This window comes from Erinaceus europaeus, chromosome 17 (assembly GCF_950295315.1).
Source record: "Erinaceus europaeus chromosome 17, mEriEur2.1, whole genome shotgun sequence".
NCBI classification, from domain to species: Eukaryota; Metazoa; Chordata; class Mammalia; order Eulipotyphla; family Erinaceidae; genus Erinaceus; species Erinaceus europaeus.
This window is the reverse complement of record NC_080178.1, coordinates 74,165,114-74,186,986: the sequence shown is the minus strand read 5'-3', so window position 1 is coordinate 74,186,986 and position 21,873 is coordinate 74,165,114. Positions and strand designations below refer to the sequence as shown.

Below are 21,873 nucleotides of genomic sequence, written 5' to 3'. Positions count from 1 at the left end.
CTTCCCTTCTCGGCTTCTCTCTGTCCTAAAAAAGACTGGTTAGACAGAGGGTAGATAGCAGAGTGGTTATGCAAACAGACTCTCTTGCTTGAGGCTCTGAAGTCCCAGGTTCAATCCCCAGCATCACCATAAGCCAGAACTGAGTAGTTTTCTGGTTTTATAAAATGTTTGTTGCTGGGGGCTGGGTGGTGGTGCACCTGGTTGAGGTACATATTATAATGAGCAAGGACCCAGGTTTGAACCCCTGGTCCCCAACTGCAGGGGAAAGCTTCACAAGCGGTGAAGCAGTGCTGCAGGTGTCTCTCTGTCTCTCACCCTCTCTATCCCTCCCTTCCCTCTTGATTTCTGACTGTCTCTATCCAATAAATAAAGAAGATAATAATTTTTTTTTTTAATGCTGGCTGGGTAAATGGATCCATAGATGGATGGACAGACAGACAAGCTGTGTTCTCACTGCTCCTCCCCCTCAAGGTGACTGTAGACTCACAGGCTGTGTGGCCCCCCGTGAGCAGGTACGGGTTCAGGATCGAGGACACGGGCCACATGTATGTGATCCACACGCCGTCACACATCCACATTCAGTGGCTCCACAGCTCAGGACTCATGATCCTGGAGGGCAGCAAAACCAGTGAGGACCAAGGTCGCGGTTTGTGTGGTGAGTGGGGCCCAGCTGAGGCAGGGGGCCGCTTCTTGAGTCTGCATCCAGGCATGGGCTCCCCTGGGCAAGGTGCTAAGCCAGACGGAGGGCTGAGCTTCCAGGGCACAGAGACCTAATGTGTTCTGCGGCAGAAGTTGCCTGGGGGCAGATAGCACAGGGCTCTGGCCTTGGCCAGTTGTCCCTTCAGCTGGGATTCAGTCTGTTAGCTGGCTTAATAGCTTTCTAGTTCCAGATGATCTTCCGGTCAGTCTGCATGTGCCCCAGCACTCCGCACAGAGCTTCCCCACTCTCATCTCACTCAATGGCTCTGAAAGATGATAGCTGAAGACCCTCTGAGAGGGGGCTCATAGAGGTCTAGTGACTTGCCTAAGGTGACACGGTCGCCCTGTCATGGAATCCACCTCTTCGGATTGCAACTGGATTGCAGAGAGCATGCCCCAAGGGACTGGATTTAACCGGATAGGAAAAGGGCTGAGGAGGAATCTGCGTGGGGGCTATTCCCTGGAGGGGCACGGGCACAGGACTGCCGTATCACAGTGACAGACAGCACAGGGATACTCACATTCACACACATGCTTGCACACGCTCTCTCCATAAGTTTGCACCAAACACATGCAATCATGACTCGAAGCCAAGACCAAAGAATATGACTGTGCAGACCATTTATGATAAAATGGCAGGGCTGTTTTTTCTTTTCTTTCTTTCTTTTTTTTTTTTTGCTTGATTAAATCATAATTTTTATATTTACAGAACTGGTAGTTGGACACAGTAGACAGAAACCCACTAATTTTTCTTTTTAAATAATTTTATTAGTGATTTAATAATGATTGACAAGATTATAAGATAAAAGGGGTACAATTCCATACAGTTCCCACCACCAGGGTTCTGTATCCCATCCTCTCCATTGGAAACTCCCTTATTCTTTTTATTAAAAACATTTTTTAGATTTATTTTCTAGTATTTATTTATTTATTCCATTTTGTTGCCCTTGATGTTTCATTATTGTAGTTATTATTGATGTTGTTGTTGGATAGGACAGAGAGAAATGGAGAGGGGAGGGGGAGACAGGGAGGGGGAGAGAAAGATAGACACCTACAGACCTGCTTCACCACTTGTGAAGCGACTCCCCAGCAGGTGGGGAGCCGTGGGCTAGAACCGGATCCTTCGGCCGGTCCTTGTGCTTTGCACCACGTGCGCTTAACCCACTGCGCTATGCCCAACTCCTGAAGCTCCCTTATTCTTTATCCCTCTGGGAGTATAAACTAAAATCCTTTATGGGGTGCAGAAGGTGGAAGGTCTGGCTTCTGTAATTGTTTCTCTGATGGACATGGGCATTAATAGGTTGATCCATACCCCCAGCCTGTTTCTATCTTTCCCTAGTGGGGTAGGGCTCTAGAGAGGTAAGGTTACAGAACACACTGGTGAGGTCCCTGCCCAGGGAAGTCAGGATGGTGTCATGGTAGTGTCTGCAGCTTGGTCAAATTGTTCAAAAACACAGAAACCCAAAGGTAGAAATAGAGTGGATGAAACTAGGGGTCTTCGTGTGGGAAGAAGCTAGGAAATCTATTTTAGATATATTCCAAGAGGCCCATGACCTTAGTAATTTTTGCCTGTGCCTAATAGCTAACATGCATATGGACTAAAAGTATCATCTGGGAAGATGGTATCAGAGTTGAGAATAGCACCATAAAAGTGGATTAGGTCAGAAAGTAGCTCCCAAACTTTAAGAAAGTATATAAATACAATGAACTGTTTACTCCATCGGTCTGACCCAGGGCCCATATCTATTCATATTTAACACAGGAGCCTGTATAACCCCTGAGCCCCTGTCAGTCTGAGCTTGAAGTCCATGGTCACAGATGGGAATATTCTAGGCTGCTGTCATCTCAGGACCCATCTTCCTTGAATGGCAGAGTAGGCTGGCCGAGCCTCCCTTCAGAGAGTGGGGCAGTTCTTATCATTGCTGCTCTTCAGTGAGGGCAAGGTCCTATAGAGGTCCACAAGAGGGATTATGATGCTGTTTCTGATAGAAGTAACCAGTGATGGTGGAGAGAGGGATCTATTTGAGGTCTAGGCCCATCATATCTATGTAGGAATCCAAGGATTCCCTGACTAGAGCCCCAGATGGTGGGGTGGACTGGTATTGACCAAAAAGGTCATCACCGAAGTATGCTCGTCTCTTGCCCTTATCTGCCAGCTAATTTCTGTCTCCATTTTATTCAGACACTTGGTATCCGGGCACTGGGATTGGCCACTGGGAGGGAATACAGAGAGAGTGAGGTCTAAAGGGAAAGGAATCCTTTTATTCAGAGAGCAAGGTGGATCTGCCAATGCAAACCTATTACACAGACTGGGGAGGTCCAGGGAGGGGTGCCTCAGAGGGACCTTGGAAGGACTGACTTCTGGGAGAGTGTTTCAGGCAGAAGGACCAGAATTTGCAAAGTGCAGGTTAGGGAAGTGTGTGTCTGGAGCTTCATGTGATTGGAGTGAACTAAGGCCAGGTCAGAAGTTGCTATGTAAGCTTGAGGGCCAGGTCAGGAGTTGCTAAATAAGCTTCAGCCCATCCCCAACTCAGCACCTTAGACAATCAGGGTGACCTCATGCACACACATATGTTCCCAAATGGGGAGCGATGCTTCAGATGCTGAGATGCCTTTCATTCCAGGCCTCTGTCATTTTCAACATAAACCCCCAGCTCCCCAGAAGCAGAAAGAGTTGGGACATCTCTTCCAGACGTTATATTCCTTGATCCCTGGATAATTTTGTGGGTATTTCTAAGCACAGAAAGGTTTTCTTACATATTAGCTTACTTACTTTTAATATATATTATTTATTTATTATTCATTCATTCATCTATTTATTGAATAGAGACAGAGAGAAACTGAGAGGGATGGGGAAGATAGAGAGGAAGAGAGACCGAGAGACACCTGCATCCCTGCTTCACCACTTGTGAAGCTTTCCCCCTGTGGATGGGGACCAGGGGCTTGAACTTTGGTCCTTGCACCGTGTAACATGCTCAACCAGGTGCGCCACCACTCTGCCCCCATATCAGTTTCCCTTTCTTTCCTTCCTTTCTTCCTTTCTTTCTTTCTTTCTTTCTTTCTTTCTTTCTTTCTTTCTTTCTTTCTTTCCTTCTCTCTTTCTTTCTTTCTTTCTTTCTTTCTTTCTTTCTTTCTTTCTTTCATTCCCTTAACTTTTCTGTGTCGTGTTTTCCTCATCAGTGAATTAGGGGTGGTGGCGATGCTATCTTGGGAGAACTTTCTCGGGGACCATGCAGAATGACCAGTGGGCCCTGGGAGGGTGCTGGTTCTTATGGTCATGGGGGATGTTCTGCTCCCGCAGGTATCTGTGATGGAGATGTGGCCGATGACCTGGCCCTGCAGGATGGTTCTGTGGTGGACAAGGCCGAGGACCCTGCTCCCTTCTTGGACAGCTGGCAGGTGCCCAGCTCCCTGACCTCAGTGGGCCAGCCCCGCTTCCGCCCAGACAGCTGTGCCACAGCTGACTGCTCGCCCTGCCTCCGCATGGTGTCCAACCGTACCTTCAGTGCCTGCCACCGCTTTGTATGTGCCACGGGGTCCAGCGTGGGTCTGGGGGCTTCCCTGACTGGTCATGGCCCGGAGGCCAGGGCAGGGGGGCCAGGCCAGATGGGGTGAGCTGGGGGCTGACTGCGCCGGGCTGGGAGGAGCAGGGCCCTGGGACTTGGAACATCAGGGTGGCCGTGCTGCCTGATGTCTGTCCACAGGTCCCTCCGGAGTCCTTCTGTGAGCTGTGGATTCGAGACACCAAGTACGTGCAGCAGCCCTGCGTGGCTCTGACTGTGTACGTGGCCATGTGCCACAAGTTCCACGTGTGCATTGAGTGGCGGCGCTCTGACTACTGCCGTGAGTGATCTCTGTTGCTCCCACTGTGCCCCCAACAGTGAGAAAAAGCCCTCACTCCAGAGTCTAAGTCAAAACTGTTCCAGGCTCCATCATTCCATCATCTATATTCATTATCAGATTCATGACTTTATAAATCGATGCATGGCTGTGTTAAGAAGCTGGCCAGTTAATCTTACAACAGTTCATAGTAACAAGTCGAATTGTGCGTATTGTTGTCTAATTTCTTTGAATCTGCTTGCCTCATCTGTAAAACGGGGATAGTAATAGTACTCCCTGGTTGTTTTTGTTGTTTGTTTTTTATGGTTCTGAGGCCTTGCATATATATATATATATATATATATAGAGAGAGAGAGAGAGAGAGAGAGAGAGAGAGAGAGAGGAAGAGAGGGAGAGAAGGGGAGGGAGGGAACACAACACCAAAGGCGGGGGGAGATGCAAAAAAACCTTTCCTGCCTGAGGCACCAAAGGTCCCAAGTTCAGTTCCCAGCACCACTCTAAGCCAGAGTGCAGCAGTGCTCTGGGGAAAAGTGAGCATGCCCTAGTGCTTTGGTGGTGTCAGGTGAGCTACACCAGCCGTCCCCTCTGTTTGGAAGATGACCTGAGCTAGGGTGCAGACAGTGTCTGGATGTGTCCATGGCCGCTGTCCATCAAAGATGAGGTCAGTTCTTTCAATCCCGATCATTCTTCCAGCCTCTCCCCCTCTTCCGTGAGGATGGATGTGTCCCCTGCCCCCAGTTTAGCGTGTGTGTGTGCTTGGCGGTGGTAGACTTGTCAAGGGCAGTTTGCTTTGTGAACTGACATATCTGGAAAGGCTGGAGACAGTGCTGAGGCAGACTCTCTAGGTGGTGACGGGTGCAGCCTGAAGTGATAAAATCACCTAGAGTCTTGTTCAAACTGGGTCTTAACATGGTGGGCATGAAATCAGTTTGGGGAGACTGCACTGGCATTTAACAAAAAATGTAATTGAATGGGCAGGAGTAGATAGCATAATGGTTATACAAAGAGACTCTTATGCCTGAGGCTTCACAGTCCCAGGTTCAGCCCCTTGCACCCCCATAAGCCAGAGCTGAGCAGTGCTCTGGTTAAAAAAATTTTTTTAATTAAGTAAAAAAAAATGCAATAGAGAACTTAGGGGATATTCCAGCAGGGCAGGCATCTGCCTTGAGATGTGCATGACCCTGCTTTGAACTCTGACATGGAAGTCTCCCGCCCCGCCCTGAGCTGGAAGCAGTGAAATCACACATGCTTGAGATGCTGGATCTGTAAATAATAATAATAAATAAAATGTCACATCATGGATAATGTTAGTTTTACTGCGTGTAGAAAGGTTGTTTCATACATCAGATTATTCCTTGCTGCCACTCTTTGAAGTCACCCAGCACACTTCAGAGGTGTGAATGCTTGAGCCCCACAGGCAGAGATTCCAGTTCAGCTGGTTTGGGGTGACGTCTTCAGGTGAACTTTACAAGCTCCCCCGTGGGGCTTAAGGACCATGGTCTTTCATGCATGTGTGGGCCAGTGTGCCCCGTGAAACAGTGTTTACAGTCAGGAAGATCTGAAAACACTCATCTAGAGCCAACACAGATTATTATTATTTTATTTGTTTATTTATTTTCTGCCAGACAGTTTCTGAGACTTAGGGACTCTGTGGTCTCCACTGGCATGGTGGCACAAGCCAGCCAGATAAAGCAGGTGAATAAATAGACGTGTAGCAGGTTCAGTAGCTGTAAACACAGGCTGGGTTTGGGCCAGGCTGCACGTTGCCGCCCCCTTACACACAGGACACAGACGAGGCCCCAGGGCTGCTCTGAGCCTCCTGCCTGCCCTGCCTGGGGACTGAGCCTGATGCCCTCGGTGCCCCTGCAGCCTTCCTGTGCTCCAGTGACTCCACGTACCAGGCATGTGTGGCAGCGTGTGAGCCCCCCGAGACCTGCCGGGATGGAATATTGGGCCCCCTGGACCCAGAGAGGTGCCAGGTGCAGGGGGAGGGCTGTGTCTGCTCAGAGGGCACCATCCTGCACCGGCGCCACTCGGCCCTCTGCATCCCCAAGGAGAAGTGCGGTAAGGTCCTTCCTCCTGAGGCACAGGGTGACCCCACCCCCACCCCTCCAGCTGACGAGGGTCTCCATCTCCATCACTGCCACTGTCCTGTCTACATCCGTCCAGTCGGTCTGCTTTGGGGGTGGCTAGTTTCCAAGCCAGGTCTCACTTGGGACAGTCTGGGTCTCCCCACTTGGCTCAGTTCCCCCACAATGCCCCCCGTTCTAGCCTGCACTGACAGCACCGGGGTGCCCCGGGCCCTGGGAGAGACCTGGAACAGCTCCCTGAGTGGCTGCTGCCAGCACCAGTGCAAAGCGCCCGACACCATCGTGCCAGTAGACCAGGACTGCCCAGGCCCCCGCCCTGAGACCTGCCCTCGATTTGGGGAGGTGGTCCTGCTGGTGCCCACCGAAGACCCCTGCTGCCTGGGCACCATTTGCGGTGAGTCCTGCCTTGCACTTGCCTGGCCCGGCTGCTTGATTACTGAGTATTCAGCTCAAGAGTTAAGACAAGATTTGGGGGTTAGGGGAGAGGGTGGGCAGGTGATGACACACCTGGATTCCAGCCCTTGTTCCCCACCTGTAGAGAGGATGCTTCATGAGTGATGAAGCCGGTCTGCAGGTGCCTATCTTTCTATCTCCTCTCCCACTCTCAATTTCTCTGTTCTATCCAGTAAAATAGGGAAGGAAAAAAAAGGGGAGTCTGGGTGGTGGCATACCCGGTTAAACACACACATTGTATTAAGTGAAGTGCAAGGACCTGCACAAGGATCCAGGTTCGAGCCCCTGCGCCCCACCTGCAGCGAGGAAGCTTCAGGAGCGGTGAGGCTGGTCTGCAGGTGTCTGTCTTTCTCCCTCTCTATCTCCTCCTCTCCTCTTTAATTTCTCCTTGTCCTGTTCAAAAAATGACTGCCAGAAGCACTGGATTCATACTACTGGCACCAAGCCGTAGTGATAACCCTGGAGGAAAAAAACGAAAAGCAAAAAACCCAGACAGAGCCTGGTGATGATGGACAGTGGGGCTGCTGTGGGGGGATCCCTGGGGAGGGTGCACCCTGCTTCTGAGTCAGGAGGGCGCAGGGCTTAGAGGCAGGGGCTGTGGAGCACAGGGCCCTGGTGGGCCCTTCCTGCACCATCTCAGAGCCTAGTCGCCTCTCCAGATCATGTGGCATCACCTGTGTCCTAGTGGAGCCTCACTGAACTGCCCCCTTTGGGGTGGTGGTGAGAGCTACCCCAGCCCACCTCCGGGAACCTCAGCTCTTACTGCTCCTCCATTTGCCCTGAACTTCCCTCTGACCGTGACCATCAGAGGGGCCTGGCAGGGATGCGGGCCCCAGGGGCTGAGAGAGTGATGGGGGAGCGCCGGCCTCCAGGTGACAGGTTGTGTGTGTCCCTGGGCCAGTGTGTAACCAGACTCTGTGTGAGGGCCTGGCGCCCACCTGCCGTCCAGGCCACCGCCTCCTCACTCACTTCCAGGAGGACTCCTGCTGCCCCAGCTACAGCTGTGGTGAGCCATCCTGGGGGGGATAGGGAGAGGATCTGGGCTTCCTACCACCTGATGGGGGGGGGTGCTCTCTAGGGAAGGGGTGCTCTGTAGGCAGGGGAGGGGAGCAAGGTCAGTGCTGGGGACTGGGTCTCTCTGGAGAGGGGGACAGAGCCAGAAGGGGGCCTGGGCCTGGCTGGATGTAGCACCAGAGACTCTCCCCCCAGAGTGTGACCCCAGCCTGTGTGAGACAGAGCACAAGCCCAGCTGCCGCCCGGACCAGACTCTGATTGCAGGCCATCTAGGAGACTCCTGCTGCACTTCCTACTTCTGCAGTGGGTGCCCCGGGGCACTGCGGCCCTGCTTCTCTGGGTGGCTGGGAAGTGAGGGGGGGTCTTCCAGTGGGCAAGGGGGGGGTCATGGGAGAAGGTCAGGGAGGGGGACGGTCCCTGTGCAGGAAGAAGCCTGATAAAAGAGGCTGCAGATCCCGTAGACTCCAGAACAGAGACTGTCTCTGGGACAGAGGTGAACTTGGCACCTGTCACACTGGGATTTGAGGTCCCTCTTCCCCCAGCAACCTGTTCTATGACTCCCCACCCTGTGGTGGGATTGCTCGTGACAATGAGCCATCCCACCAGCCTGTGGCGACTGCCCAGACCCGATCCCCGAGTGTCAGGAAGGTGAGGCGCTCACAGTGGACAGGAACAGCACAGAGCTCTGCTGCCCTCTGTACCAGTGCGGTGAGTCCGTCACAGAGCCCTCCCCCATGAGCAGTGTGTGCAGGACAAGGGACAGCAAGGTGCCCCAGGTGGCGGAGTCAGACCTCTTTCTGTGGAAGACTCTGACTGGAATCCTGGAGAGTGTCTGAGGACATTGAGGAGGACCTGGGGGATACCTCACTGTTGTTAATGAGGCCAGCGTTTCAGAGATCTGAGCTCTGAAGTATCTTGTGTCCCCTCCTCCTCAGTGTGTGAGAGCTTCCGCTGCCCTCAAGTGGAGTGTGGCCTGGGCACAGCACTGGTGGAGGTGTGGAGCCCAGAGCGCTGCTGCCCTTACAAGTCCTGTGGTAAGTCCCCAAGACTGAGTCCAGGGCTCCTGTGAGAAAGGGGCATAGGACCTCATCCCTGCCAACTGGGCTCCAATCTGGTCTCTCCAGAGTGACCAAAACTGCCTCCCTCCCTCATGAATCTATTCCTGGGTGTTGAATTGCCAGACTCCTGTTTTTTTTTTTTTTTATTTCTTTATTGGGGGATAAATGTTTTACAGTCGACAGTAAATACAATGGTTTGTACATGCATTTCCCAGTTTTCCATATAACAATACAACAATATAACAATACAACCCCCACTAGGTCCTCTGTTGTCCTTTTCCAGGACCTGTACTCTCCCCCCACCTACCCCAGAGTCTTTTACTTTAGTGGTATAAACCAACTTCAGTTCATGAAAAAGCAAAGCCCTTGCTCCAGAAATGAAATGAATATATATATATATGCTGTCCTGTTGTTGGCATGGTTTTGTTAAAATTCACCTCAGATCATTTGGGGAAGCAGCCAGAAGTGTCAGGGATCAATAGTGGATGCCAGTGAGCTTTATATAAAAACATTATTTTAAGAAGTGCTGAGAAGCTATTTTTTATCTGGCTGTTTCGCTTGTCTTCTTTTCCTCCCCCCCAGGGGTCACTGGAACGTAAGCTTCCTCTGGGCAGGGATTTTAATCCACCATAGAATTTAGCCTGCTCTATCCTCTGAGCACAGCTCCGAAAGGCTGGCATGTGGAAGGGACTTAGAACTATTTGCCACAGGACTGGGTGACTCAGAAGAGCGCTTCACAGTCACTAGGACTCTGATGTCTCTTTACTCTGAAGCTTGAGCTGGCACTGCCTTCGGTTTGTTGGTGGCGCCTTGACACTCAGCACCCTTGCGGTTTAGAGCAAGGACCGTTTGTGGGCAGAGGCTGGAGCAGCTGAGCCTGGCTTGCAGGAGCATTCTGGGAAGTGCAGGCCGCCAGGGCCCACCCTTGTGACACTTCTCTTAGAACGGGCTCTGCAGCATGGGGTGGGGTGCAGCCCTGAAGGCATAAGGGAGCCTGTCCATTTGCCTGTTTCTTCTCTCTGCATCAGCCACAGAGGTGGTCCCAGGACCCACTACCTAACCTGGGGGGCTCCTGTCCTTTTGGGGGTGGTGGTGGAGGCTGGTGAGGCACTATGGCTGCAGGGAGGCGTGAGAAGTCCATCGGGACTCCAGCCTCGACTTCACTAGTGAGGCGTCCCCCATGATCCTCCTGTTTTTCAGAGTGTGACTGCGACACAATCCCAGTGCCCCGGTGCCATCTGGTATGGAGACCCCCCCCATACCCTCGCTGGTGTCTCCCACCCCTCCCTTTCCTCTCTGCCTCTTCTGCTGGGGACTCTGTTCCTTTAATCTCATGCCAAGAGCCTCAGGGGATGGATCAGCATTCTTGTCCCCAAGCTCTGTTTTCTGGGGACAAGTGGGTATGCTGGTGTGTCAGATTGTGGAGGACACAGTGCCGTGATAATGATGGCCCTGGCAGTGATAAAGATGCCCAGGAGAAAGATGGCGGGAAGGGAGGTTTATTCACAGCCAAGGAAACTCCTGACCTTTTTTTTTAAATTTTTTATTTAAGAAAGGATTAATGAACAAAAACATAAGGTAGGAGGGGTACAACTCCACACAGTTCCCACCACCCAATCTCCATATCCCATCCCCTCCCATGGTAGCTTTCCCATTCTCTATCCCTCTGGGAGCATGGACCCAGGGTCGTTGAGGGTTGCAGAAGGTAGAAGGTCTGGCTTCTGTAATGGCTTCCCCGCTGAACATGGGCGTTGACTGGTCAGTCCATACTCCCAGTCTGCCTCTATCTTTCCCTAGTAAGGTGTGTCTCTGGGGAAGCTGAGCTCCAGGACACATGGGTGGTGTCTTCAATCCAGGGAAGCCTGGCCAGCATCCTGGTGGCATCTGGAACCTGGTGACTGAAAAGAGAGTTAACATACAAAGCCAAACAATTTGTTGAGCAATCATGGACCCAAAGCTTGGAATAGTGGAGAGGAAGTGTTAGGGGGGTACTCACTGCAAACTCTAGTGTACTTCTGCTTTCAGGTATATATTTTGCAGTAGTTTATGGATACGTGTGAACATATGCTCTCTCTCACAGAAACTGGTGTGTATCTAGGTTATGGGACTTTACTCCTGACCTTTTATGATAATTTTCACAGCAACCCCAGAAGGTAGATTCTTTGATTGTGTGAGCAACACAAACAAGAAAAATGGGCTGTGGGATGGGGAGAGCGTAGGCAGTGGTGCACCCAACTAAACACATCTAGTACCAAGCACAAGGACCTGCACAAAGATCTGGGTTCAAGCACAGATCTGGGTTTGAGCCAGCCCCTCCCCCTGGCTTCCCACCTGCAGGGCGTCCACTTCATGAGACGTGAAGCAGACCTGAAGGTGCTTTTCTCCCTTCATCTCTATCTCCTACCCCCTCTCAATTTCTCTGTCCTGTCCAGTAAAAAAAAAAATGGAAAAATGGCCTTCAGGAGCAGTGGATTCATAGTGCCGGCACTGAGCCCCAGCAATAACCCTGGAGGCAAAAAAAAAAGAACAAAAGAAAAAAGAAAAGAAAAGGCTGGGGTCACAGAGCTAATTAGTCACCAAGCTATAGGTTTGGAGCCCAGAAAACAGGACTCCAGAGGACACACCTTTAACTGAGGCTGCACAGCCACCAGGGAAGAGAAAATACCTGGAGAAATGTAGAACTGGGCTTTCTATCACATCTGGACCTGCCTCCCTCCCTCACCTCTCCTCCAGCACGTTTCTGCTTGTGTGTTCATTGTCACATTTCTCCTCAGCTGTCTTCAAGTAGTGAAGAAGGGCAGGGAATATTGTGAGCTGGGTCCCTGGGTTCACATGTGGCCAGAGGTGCTCATGTGACAGAAGGACTGGAGGCCCTGAACAGACAGTGGAAGTGCTGCCTAGTGGGCATGTGTCTCCCTGGGCAGGTGTGTGTGTGTGTGTGTGTGTGTGTGTGTGTGTGTGTGTGTGTGTGTGTGTGCGCGCGCGCGCGTGCGTGAGTGTGTGTGTGCATGTGTGTGTGAATGTGTGTGTGTTCGTGTTAGTGTGTGTGTGTGTGTGAGCGTGTGCATGTGCGTGTGCGTGTGCGTGTGTGTGTGTGTGTGTGTGTGTGTGTGTGTGACTCAACTTCAGGTCAGTCCCTGGGCATGTCAGCCCCTAGCCTCCCTGCTGCACAGTGGTGACCGACCTTGAGAGGCCTGTGCAGTAGGCTACCCCCGAAGGTGGGGCTGGGCCTCCCCACCCTGGGGTGCTGACTGCCTCTGCCCCACCCAGTGGGAGAAGTCCCAGCTGGACCAGGAATTCATGGACAGCGTGGAGAATGTGTGCGGCTGTGCTAAGTACGAGTGTGGTGAGTGCAGGGGAGGGGAGGCTGGGGGGGGGGGGCGCAGTGAGCTCTGGGCTCTGTGTGATGGCGCCCCCCATCTGCCACTCCAGTGAAGGCCCCCGTGTGTGTGAGCCGCGAGCTGGGGGTGATGCAACCGGGCCAGACGGTGGTGGAGCTCTCTGCTGATGGCGTGTGCCACACCTCCCGCTGCACCGGTGTCCTGGACCCTCTCACCAGCTTCTTCCAGATCAGCAGCACCTCTGTGCTGTGTGACGTCCGCTGCGAGGCGGTAGGGTGTGAGGGTCAGGAGGGCTGATCTGGTGGACCCGAGGTGCCCTTAGACTCAGAGGGGCGCCTCGAGCTGGGTTCCTCCAAGAGGCCAGGCACAGCCAGGCTAGGGAGAGCCAGGATTGGGAACAGCAAGAGTGAAGGCCGGTGAGGCAGACATCTGACAGACACACGATATCAAACACCTGCAAGTGCCTGGCACTCCCCCACCCCGCAGCCCCAGTCCTTTTGGTTTGTCTGATGGTGTCCCTGTCATATCCTGAGCACTTCTCTGAGCCCAGTGCAGCAACCAGCTTCGGGGAAGGCCTCAGTAGTTGAATAAAAGGGGGTGCACTCTTCCCCATTCTTTGACTGAAAACATGGAGGACTAGGAGGCCCAGTCATTTGCTGAAAGCCCCACAGGTCCTGAGCTTCACATGAAGGTGTATCTGGAACCCAAACGAGCACCTTAGTCACCAGCGATGTATCTGCCCCAAGCGGCAGTGTGGGAGGAGACTTGGGTGGGCCAAGGGTAGACCCCCCTCCTGAGATGGAGGGGGCTGGAAGTTTCCTGAGCATCTTCGGGGGGCTGCTCTGGGCTCAGACAAGTGGAGAGCAGAGAGGCCTGGGGTGGGCATGGGCGTGTGTCTGAGCCCCCCCGCCGTCCTGCTCTGTCCCAAAGAACCAGGAGTACGAGCACCCTCAGGACCTGGCAGCCTGCTGCGGCTCCTGCAGGAATGTGTCCTGCCTCTTCACCTTCCCAAACGGCACCACCTCCCTCTTCCTGGTATGCGGGCCCCCAACCGCCCACCCGAGGTAGTGTCTCAGAAGCCAGCTTCTGGCGCCAAAGCCCAAAGCTGCCAGCAGGCCCCTGGGCAGTGCCAGACCCTGGGCTGTTCCTGTCTTCAGAGCTGTGCCCCGCTGATTCCCTGAGGTCACCCACTGAGCCCAAGTCCACCTTCCCCCACTTGTACCCTGCAGCCCGGGGCATCCTGGATCGCTGACTGTGCCCGCCACCACTGTAGCAGCACACCCCTCGGTGCTGTGCTGGTCCGCTCGCCCATCAGCTGCCCTCCACTTAATGAGACCGAGTGTGCCAAGGTGAGTGCCCGTTTCCTGCGCCCTCCACAGACCTTGAGCCGAAAACATTGTTGCCATGAGAGAGCGGGGGGGGGGGGGGGGCAGCAGACTGTGTGTGTGGGGGGAGGTGGCGTCCTGAACTGGCACCTGCCCACCACCCCCACCTGCACTCCACATCTTCCCACGTCACTGTGCTCTGACTGCTGTCCACCCTCGCCGTAAGGCACGCTGGCGTGTTCTAGGCACACTCACACTCAGACCCACAACACACTCCACAGGGACCACAGCACCCCAGGGACAGCCGTGCCCACAGCTCCCAGCCGGGAACCTTCTGAGGAAGAGCCAGGACACTGGGCAGTCTTACCTCCCGCTGGGGCCTGGGCGTCTGGCCCGGGCTGGTCTCTCACTTGGTGTCCCTTCTTTCTTTCTAGGTTGGGGGTTTGGTGGTCCCCTCCTTAGAAGGCTGCTGCAGGACCTGTGAGTGAGCCTGTGGAGACCCAGGGTGGGCAGGGGGCCCGGTGGGACAGTAGGATGGCCTAGGGGACTCTGAGGACCAGGGTCCTGGCAGTGCCTATTGCAGTACTGACACACGTCTTGCAGGTGGGCATAAGGCATGCTCAGGTCCCTGACCCGATGTGAGGCTGCTGCTTCTCACCAGACTTGGGGAAGGTGGGGATATGGGGTCCCACCTGGAGGTCCTGTTTGAATTGGCCCTGTAGTTGGGAGCCCTGGTGGTGTAGTTGCTTCATGGGTAGGATTCAGATCTGTGAGGCCCTGGCAGCCTGATATCTGTACATCAGTCTGTCCTCACCCCGGTCCCTGACTCCTGCAGCCCTAACCTCCTAGACCCTCTGCCCGAATATGTCCCTGTCCCCCTCCCTGGAGGGCACAGGGCATGGGGCCCTGCTTTACCCCACTCACACACTCCCAGGATGCCAGGCTTGGTTTCTCACTGACTCATCTCTGGCCCACAGCTCATGGTCACTGAGTGTCCCATGCACTCCATGTGACCTTCCACCTTGCCCCTCTCCCCAGGCTCCCTGAGGACCCTGTTTCCCCTTGTCCCTGTTAGCCCTGCCTCTCCTCCATGGGTACGTGCCCACTGCCACCCAGGGACTCCTCTCAGGAGCCCATGGAACTGGAGATGGGTGGCTGCACTGTTGTTCCCAACAGTCCCTTCCATTAGGTGGTCCCAGCCCCGGGGGAGGGAAGGGGGAGGAGGAGGGAGGGCAGTGCCCCTGCCCCGATGCTCATCTCTGGCTGCTCGACCAACGGCGCATGTGGGCTCGTGAGCTGCGGCTTGCAGGGAAGGCTTCAGCCTGCTCGCCGGTGCCCCACAGCCCCACGGCCCCACGCATCTACTGTGTGCTTCCTGCTGGGCACTCGGCCATCTTGATCTGGGGCCCAGGGTCCATATCTGGGTGGGCTCTCAGTCTTCTTGCCCAGTGGAGTCAGAGAGGGAGGACCAAGGTCCCCAGCCGGTGTGTTAGGAAACATAGTCTGAGGCCCCGAGGCCAGAAGGAGGGGTCTCCACCCACTCCGGCCACCCCAGCCATCTCAGAGCGAGTCGTGCTGCTGGCCGACACTCGCCGAGCATGTGCTGGGCACTGCAGACATAGCAGAAGCAGGACGTGGTGCCCCTGGCATTTCTGTGAGAAAGGCAGGGTAGCAAGTCAGAGAGGTGATGGCTTTCCGAGCACTGAAATGTTGCTCTAGGGGCTCCCCATTAAGATAGAAGGACTCTGGTGGTGGGAATTGTGTGGAATTGTACCACTCTTGTCTTATGGTCTTGCCAATCATTATGAAATAATAATAATAATAATAATAATAAAGACTGAGAAGGAAAACACAAAGTAAAAAAACTAGTAAGGGGGGTGGACGCATGCTTACAGGGCCATGTTGAGGTGTGAAAGTAAGTACTTCTTACAATGGACCAAGGAAAGATCAAATCACAGTGCTTGGGCCAAGGACAGTCCTGAAGTGCCAGAGGCTCCAGTCTAGGTGTGGCTCTGGTGGGGATGGGAGGGGCTGGGCAGTGCCCCAGCACTGTGTGTGTTTGGGGTGGGGGCTGGAGGGAGACGCCGTTTCAAGAAGGAGCTCAGGAAAGGTGCTGGTTGGGTGATGCCTGAGCGTGAGCACATCATTGAAGAAAGGCCGGGCATGTCTGTCTGGAGAGGGGGTGTGGTCTGGGCTGAGCAGCCCCTTCCCATGGAAAGCTCTGGGAAGTGGACATTTCCCTGTGCCTGAGAGAGAGAGAGCAGGAAAGGACTGAGTCTGCTGGGTGTCGGCACCTGCTAGGGACTAGAGTTTCTCTGTGTTCAGCAAAGAGCAAATCTTTTTAAAAGTATTTTATTTCGGGGCTGGGTGGTGGTGCATCTGGTTAAGTGTACATAGTACTAAGTGCAAGGAGCCACACAAGGATCTGGGTTCTTGCCCTCAGCTCCCCACCTGCATGGAGGACGCTTCACAGGTGGTGAAGCAGGTCTGCAGGTGTCTGTCTTTCTCTCTCCTTTTCTCTATCAATTTTTTCTTCTCTCTCAGTTTCTTTCTGTCCTATGCAAAATCAGACAAACAAACAAACAAAAAAGGAAAAGTGGCTGACAGGAGCAGTGGGTTTTTAGTGCTGGCACTGAGCCCCAGCAATAACCCTGTATTTATTGTTTGTTTTTAACATTGGTCCATAATAGCATAAGGTCTTAGGAGTATAAGTATAATAGTATAAGGTCTTTCTTTCCTCCTCCTCTTCTTTTTCTTTGTGGTTGCTGAAACTCACTACTCCAGGTTGACTTTTCAAGTAGGGAGTGAGGGAGAGAGAGGGAGAGAGAGAGAGAGAGAGGGGCTATAGCACTAAGGCTTCCTCTAGTACAGTGGGGGCTGGGCTCAAGCTTGGGAGGTGCACGTGCCAAGACAGGTGCGCTATCCACATGGGTTAACCGGCTGACCCAGGAGTATAGTTTCACACCCGTAATTTCTGTGTATGCAACTCGCCATGCCCACTACCAAAGTGCCAGGACTTGGCATGGACCCCTCACCTAGCCCCACCTCTTCCTGCAGCCACCATCCTCCCTTCCCTCTGATAACTACTACAGTTATCAGTCAGTTTAGCTACTACAGTTGCTATTATTATTCACAAGTTTGGTTTATTTAGTTATTACTATTCCACATACGAGTGGAACTGTACTGTAGTTGTTTTCTACATCTTTAAAAAGTCCAGAATTGGGGACCAGGCAGTGGCCCACCCCGTAGAGCACACACTTTATTACATACAAGGACCTGAGCTCGAGCCCCTGGGCCCTCCCTGCAGGGGGAAGCTTCATGAATGATGAAATAGCACTGCATCTCTCTCTCTCTCTCTTTCCCCCTCCCCTCTTAATTTCTCTCCATCTCTATCAACAAAAGAAACAAAGTGGCTGCCAGGAGCTGTGGATTCGTTGTGCAGGCACTTAGCCCCAGCAGTAACTCTGGTGAAAACAAAAGGAAAGAAAAGATAGAGAAATTCAGAACCTTGAGGTCCTCTCAGAGCAGGAAACATGAAGCTCAGAGAGACTTGATGGCAGGCCCCAGGTCACCAGCAGTGGGTGGAGCCAGGAGTTAGAGCCTGCCACTGGGGCTAGGTGGGGAGGCCCTACCCTGTCCCCAGATCTTCCTCTAGTCTGGCCCAGGCCCCCGAGGCCATTTCATGCACACTCCCCCATCTCCCCCGATTGCCCGCTTCCCCCCTGGCCCTGGGACACTGATGGGAGGAACCCGGCTGCATGGGCACTAACGCTGGCAGGGAAAATCTGCTGGCACGTTAACTGCTCAGCCTGACCTGCACTGCTGAGTCCACCCCTCACACATACACACCTGAAGAAAATGTCTCCCCCCCCCCCCGTGTCCCCTCAGGTAAAGAGGATGGGCGCTCCTGCAAGAAGGTGACCATCCGCATGACCATCCGCAAGAATGACTGCCGGACCAACACGCCTGTGCGTGGCAGCCGCGTGGCACTGGTGGTGGGAGAGATGGGGCCGCTGGAGAGAGAGGGGCCAGGGGCTGGGTGGCCTGTGGTGGTGGCGGGGGGAGGCCTAGCCACCTCACTGGACGGCCCGTGTGCAGGTGAACCTGGTGTCCTGTGACGGCAGGTGCCCGTCTGCCAGCATCTACAACTATAACATCAACACCTATGCCCGCTTCTGCAAGTGTTGCCGCGAGGTGGGCCTGCAGCGGCGCTACGTGCAGCTCTTCTGTGCCACCAACGGCTCCTGGGTGCCCTACATGGTGCAGGAACCCACCGACTGCGCCTGCCAGTGGTCCTGAGGCCCTGGGTGTGGAGCCCCGGCCCCTGCTCCCAGCTGGCCCGGTGTGCATGTGCCCCTAGGGAGGGCAGCTGTGTGCCCTGCTGGGTGTGGTGAGACAGGCTCCAGTCTGTCTCTGGTCTGAAGGAGCCTGAGTGCCTGGGGCTGCTGTTCCTGAGAAGCTGGGTCAGAGCTGGACCCAAGACCAAGGGCTGGGCTGGCACTTGGCAGCTCATTCTCTTCCTTGGGCCTTTGACCACAGCAGAATCAAGGCCACAGTAAGTCAGGGAGCTGGGAAAGCAGGGAGGTGCGTCCCCTGACCCATGCCTGCTCTATACTCCTGAGCCCTGCCCCCCAAAGCTGACCTTCCTGGTGGTGGGCTAGCTCTTTGGAGGTTGTGGAGGGAAGAGACAACTTCGTGGGTGAGGCCCACAATGCTCGAGGCTGGTGGACGGCCCACCTGTTCAGTGTTTCCTGCCCTCTGACTCCCTCAGGCTGCAGGGCTCCTCCTGGCTTTGCTCTGATGTGAAAGTGAGCTGGCCTAGCCCCTCAGGCAGCTCCTGGCTCTCCACGAGGGCCCTGTTAGCACAATCTGTGGCACCTTTCAGAGCCTTGTCTCTGCACCACATGTCTTCCTAGTGCTGGGGCCAGGTCCTCCGCAGCCTTTCTGCAGCCCACACCCCATGCTCCACTGCACGTAAAGGACTTGAACACAGGCAGGTCAGGCTCCCACACTGGCCGGCATATCGGGAGCCAGGAGGCTGTCCAAGTGCCCCTGGGAGACAGGTAGGGGCCTGGGCCTGGGCCTGGGTGATCCTACCGTTTCTGCAGCCTCTGTTCCCGTGTCTGTACTCTGTGTATATATTCAATAAACCACAGAAAGACACCAGGCCTCTGAGCATCTCTGAATGGATCGAGTTAGCCTTGGCCCTGCAGGAGTTTCTGTTGTGAAGGGAGGTTCCTATAGTACTGTCCTGAAAATCACCTGATGTCTGCCCTACCCAGGCCCGGCTTTGTGCCCACTCAGAGCAGTCTTTCCAGGGTTGTCTGGTGGTCGGAGCTGGAGTGACAGGAGGCTGGCTTCTAGGAGAAGGAGTGGGGAGGAGAGGATGTTGGGAATCCTCTTGTCGCTATGCATCCCCTCACCACTGCTCCTCGCAGGCACAAGCAAGCAGCTCTAGAAGCAGAGCCTGACGACGTGACTTGGCCTAGAATGCTATACAGCCGTACAGCCGTATAGCTGGCACTAGCTGAGGAATCTGCAGGGCGATTCCCGCTCCGTGGGGCTGGGGATGGTGTCTCTTGTGTAGAATGAGGCAAATGGGATGCTACTGCAAGAATGACTTCCTTGGGTTGTCTCATGCAGGGAGTAGAAACGAGGAGGTCTGAGGAGATGCCACCAATATGCAGGGGAGGGGCTCGTGTTGGTGCTGCTGCTGGTGCTGCTGGTGTTGCTGCTGGTGATGCTGGTGATGCTGCTGGTGATACTGGTGGAGGTGTTGGTGCTGCTGGTGATGCTGGTGAAGGTGTTGGTGCTGCTGGTGCTATTGGTGCTGCTGCTGGTGCTGCTGGTGGTGATACTGGTGGAGGTACTGGTAGTGCTGGTGCTGCTGGTGCTGCTGCTGGTGATACTGGTGGAGGTGCTGGTGCTGCTGGTGGTGGGCCTGCACCGTGTTACGGGTGGGAGAGCTTCCCTCCACCTGGTGGAGGTCAGAACGTCCCTCTCAAGCTACCACTTGGAAGATGTGGCTTTGACTTCATGAGCAAACATCTTCCCTCACGGACCACTTACCTGCTAACATGAACTCTGGGACTTCTACTGAAGAGGGAGGTAATAACAAAATGCACAGTTTTGATTTCAAAGAACTCAGAGTGGAAATTATACAGCATTTTGACCTGCTTGATGATGAAATGATGACTTCTTAACTTGACTGAGGCCCGCAGAGCAGTTCTTAGAATGATATTTATCACCTTAAGTGCACACCTGCTGTCGTGCTGTGTGGAGAAGAGAGAGAGTAGATCCAGAGCGAAGAGGGAACACAAATCTTTATTTGCGCTGGCACCTCAGAGTTGGGTGAGAGAGAAACAGGTTGGGCCATGTGGAGGTAGCAAAACTGGCCGCCTCACGCAGTAACCTTCCCTGTATCTAAACACCCAAGTGAAGAGCGGGCAAGAGAGAGAGGTGCGTGGAAGAAGGAGGGCTTTTATGGGAGTAGCTCTCGAGAATGGGAAGGGGGAGGAGTAACCATAGCACTCCAGGGTAGGATAATAACTCTCATGAGAATGGGAAGGGGGAGGAGTAACCAGAGCACTGCAACTTATTGTGGGGGGAGGGGGAATAGACAATGCCCTGAGGGCACAACATGGCAGAACAGGCGCTCTGAGAATGTCCCAACTCTTGAGGGAACTAGCAATAGCCTGAGGGGACAACATGGCAGATGTGACTGCGTCTGCACAATTTCCCAGCAACCTGCTACTTTTCAAACATCAGAGATGGGATGGGACAAGGCTTCCAACATGTGGCCATGGCTGGAGGCGGTCAGAGTCTGTAAGCTGTGATGACACCCTCCCTAAGTCAGAGAACGTTTCAGACCCTGAGCTCAACACAACATAACCTTCAACACATCTACCTCCGAAGAGAACTGGTTTAACATCCCTGATTCAGGCCGTGTGGTGGCCTGTGTTCCTGGCTATTGATCTCTTCCTCCCCACTGCCTCTCTGCAGCTTTGGAAACAGTGTGATGAAACAACATGTCCCAGCCACAGCAGCAAATACTAGCTAGCCCTTCCATATACGAACTCTGAAAGCATTGGAGAAAGGAAGTTGGGACACACACACACACTCACTCATTCACACCTGTACAGGTCTCCTTCCTCTGAGAAGACCCCTTGCTGGCTTCTTGGATCTAGTTCACTGGCTGCATTGTTTGTTTATGAGGGTTCTGAGGGTTCCTACTAAGTGCTTCTAGGAGCATGAGCTGGCAGTCCTGGAGTAGACATCAGCCTTAAAGAGCAGCATCTCTACAGTCTCTGTCTGCTTCCCAGTCTCTGCTCAAGATTTCGAGTCTCAGGGGACCCAGATACCAGGCTATGTGCCAGACAGGTAGGAAAACATTTCCTGTCCCAAGAGACCTGGTAGCTGAACAGGGTGGTTCCCCACCCTGCAGCCCCTTGTGACATATTTGCAAACACAAGGGGTTTGGAGCCCCAGAACCATCCCATTTTTTGCGCTTGGGGCTCAAGTTCCCGCCCTGATTTTCTGGGCTTAATCCTCTTCCTGTGGAAATCAATAAGGACATTGTGATGGAATGATTCACGTTCAAGGTCAGGCCAGAGCAAATTGAAGGCGACATGCTGATTTGACTGCCCTCGCTGAGAGGGGAGCCAGAGCTCTCTGGGACCCCTTAACCCTTTCCTGGCCACACCCTCCAGCCTTCAGCCCTGTCAGCTGCCACCGTCCATTTTAGCCCCCCCCCCCGGGGGGTGTTCATTTACTCACGTGGGGTCTTTTACATGTTTGCGTTTGACATTTCCCCAAGGCCTTACACACTTGTCATGGTGGTTTGAGGAAGACAGCTTGCAATTACAGCACTGAGCCCTGCAAGGACACCTCCAAGTGGAAGGTCAAAAGCTGTGTAAGCCCCCTGACCCCCTCTCACCCTCTCTCCTTCCAGGTCTTGTCTTCCCTGCTTTCCTGAGCTGTCCCACATGGGCAGATGGGGGAGACCTCCTTATTTATTTATTTATTTTGGTCACTGAATTTTGATTCTATTAAT

At 53.7% G+C, this 21,873-nt stretch overlaps 1 protein-coding gene across 1 annotated transcript in view; it reads left to right on the top strand.

The window, feature by feature from the left end:
• Positions 1 to 19,036, top strand: part of OTOG (otogelin) — a 76,119-nt gene extending 57,083 nt beyond the window's left edge. The window contains exons 40-56 of the mRNA XM_016185077.2: positions 472 to 655; positions 4,001 to 4,221; positions 4,404 to 4,542; positions 6,409 to 6,603; positions 6,811 to 7,023; positions 7,984 to 8,088; positions 8,292 to 8,399; positions 8,703 to 8,804; positions 9,032 to 9,130; positions 10,355 to 10,395; positions 12,425 to 12,500; positions 12,587 to 12,765; positions 13,426 to 13,530; positions 13,725 to 13,844; positions 14,255 to 14,300; positions 17,709 to 17,788; positions 17,919 to 19,036. Of these exons, the coding sequence (XP_016040563.2) occupies positions 472 to 655; positions 4,001 to 4,221; positions 4,404 to 4,542; positions 6,409 to 6,603; positions 6,811 to 7,023; positions 7,984 to 8,088; positions 8,292 to 8,399; positions 8,703 to 8,804; positions 9,032 to 9,130; positions 10,355 to 10,395; positions 12,425 to 12,500; positions 12,587 to 12,765; positions 13,426 to 13,530; positions 13,725 to 13,844; positions 14,255 to 14,300; positions 17,709 to 17,788; positions 17,919 to 18,119 (2,214 nt within the window). The 3' untranslated portion in view covers positions 18,120 to 19,036. The remainder of the gene's footprint in view (positions 1 to 471; positions 656 to 4,000; positions 4,222 to 4,403; positions 4,543 to 6,408; positions 6,604 to 6,810; positions 7,024 to 7,983; positions 8,089 to 8,291; positions 8,400 to 8,702; positions 8,805 to 9,031; positions 9,131 to 10,354; positions 10,396 to 12,424; positions 12,501 to 12,586; positions 12,766 to 13,425; positions 13,531 to 13,724; positions 13,845 to 14,254; positions 14,301 to 17,708; positions 17,789 to 17,918) is intronic.
• The last annotated feature ends 2,837 nt before the right edge of the window (positions 19,037 to 21,873 follow it).